Genomic DNA, 2,095 nt, shown 5'->3' on the forward strand with positions numbered 1-2,095 from the left:
ATAACTAGAGTAAAAACATAACTAAATCTAACATATCTGTTGAGTCACAACATTACTAGTGTGGTACATTTGAATAATATAAAAAAAATAAAAAATACGTTTTTATTGAAGTCTTTGAAATCACACATTTAGCCAATTTGTTTTGGCAAAAGGAGGCTTTTACACATGATGTTTCCTCACAGATCACTGAGCATCCTTTTGTTTACTTCAAGGTCCAAGCTGAGCCAGATAGTGGTGGATGTGTCTGCCGGGCCGTACAAGGACCGCACAGTGATGTTCCTGGGTTCAGACGATGGCCGAGTCCTGAAGCTTCTGACCAGCACACATCCTAACGACAACTTCGGATCCAAACTGCTGGAGGACATACATGTCTACAATCCATCCAAGTAAGATCTGAGCACATCGGAGATTATTCTCATACTCCTCTTCTGCTGAAGACGCCTTTATATGAGGTGTGTGTGTGTGTGTGTGTGTGTGTGTGTGTGTGTGTGTGTGTGTGTGTGTGTGTGTGTGTGTGTGTGTGTGTGTTGTGTGTTGTGTGTTGTGTGTAGGTGTAATGTTCAGGGTCAGGAGGACAGAAGGGTTCTGGCTCTGGAGCTGGATAAGGAGCGCCATGCGTTGTTCGTGGCGTTCAGCAGCTGTGTGATCAGAGTGCCGCTCAGCCGCTGCAGCCAGCATGGAGCCTGTAGAAGGTGAGTCCACACACAGCAGCTGCTCTCACTCGGCCTTATGCTCTGAGGTCTGTACTTGATCTCACAAAATAAAATTGGGTAAACATAAAACCTAAACAGACCAATCATTGGTGGCTTGATCTGGAGTAACCCTAAAGATCTTGTGCCTTGTCTCTTATTATTCAACACATATATTGGACCTGTCAGCGTGGATTTAAACTTGACCCAAACTGCTAGAGACTGGACTTTGATTGGACTGCCACTAATAAGGTCTTGAGACTGGGCTTAGATTTGCTCTGGAGAGGAAACTTGACTTGATCTGGCTTTTTAACCATAAGACATGACTAGAGGCTTTGCTCAAATTGCTTGAGACTTAAGATATAGTTATGTGTGTGTTTATTCATATTCTCTTCTTTTATTTCTACTTCTCGTGAGTTTTTTCATCAATATAATCCTCTCTTTATTTCTGTCTCCACACCATTTTATTTCTTCATCTCTTCCCTTTAATGTCCCTCTCAATCTTCTTTAATTCTTCCCTCCCCTCCCCTTCCTCCTGTCCCTGGGTTCTGCTTCAGCTGTTTCAACTTTGTTTGTTAGGAAACACCTCACCATTAATAGTGGTATCACAGAACAATTTGACAATATCAGAATCAGAATACCTTAATTAGTCCCACAGAGTGGAAATGTACATTGTTAAAACGGGAAAGAACCAAAGACAGCTTCATGTTCATGGGGAGGCGTGTGGCGCAGTGGGTAGAGCCTTGGTGTTAGGATCAGGGGGTCACATGTTCAAACCCCACTGCAGTCAGCATGTTGTTTTGTCGCTGTCGTCCCTAACCCTAACGCTGGGGCAAGACACTTCACCCCAAATTGCTCCTGTGTGGATTGCCCACAGTATTGAGTATGTAAGTGGCTTTGCATCTAACAAGTAACATGTAATGTAATGTTACCTAAGAAGCATGCATACAAAAATATTAAAGATAAGAACAAATATTATAATAAAAAAAGGTACACAATTTACAAAATCCTGTAATATCACATCCTGTAATAGTTCTGAGGAATTAGCAGCCAGGTATATATTCCACAGTTTTTTTTGTTATAGTCTGTGTTGTTGTGTGTCCCCCCACACACACAACAACACAGACTATAACACTCCTTGTTGTTAACCACCAACTATGTGCAATATGTGCAATATATATATACATGCTGTTCAAAACTGTGCAATATACCTTTACCTCTACTAGGGGCTGTGCTGGTTGTATAGTCTAACCCAGTGGTTCCCAACCTTTTTTGTCTTGTGTACCCAGTGCTTAATTTGTAAATCATAAGGTGCCGGAACGCAAAGTACATATGACAGCTCAGGGATGACGAGACGCGTACAGGTCCCGGAACGTATACAGAAAAGGTGCTGAAAACAACATGAA

General features: G+C 42.0%; 1 protein-coding gene across 1 annotated transcript; it reads left to right on the forward strand.

Annotated features, from left to right (window-relative positions):
- Positions 1 to 212: 212 nt before the first annotated feature.
- LOC104964116 (semaphorin-6D-like) lies at positions 213 to 692 on the forward strand (the record flags this gene model as incomplete). Its single annotated transcript, XM_010792837.1, has 2 exons — positions 213 to 386; positions 552 to 692. Coding segments are annotated over 2 exons (315 nt in total), but the record flags the coding sequence as incomplete, so codon positions are not given.
- Positions 693 to 2,095: the final 1,403 nt, after the last annotated feature.

This window comes from Notothenia coriiceps, unplaced genomic scaffold (genome assembly GCF_000735185.1).
Source record: "Notothenia coriiceps isolate Sejong01 unplaced genomic scaffold, NC01 NC01_scaffold00036669, whole genome shotgun sequence".
Classification (NCBI taxonomy): Eukaryota; Metazoa; Chordata; class Actinopteri; order Perciformes; family Nototheniidae; genus Notothenia; species Notothenia coriiceps.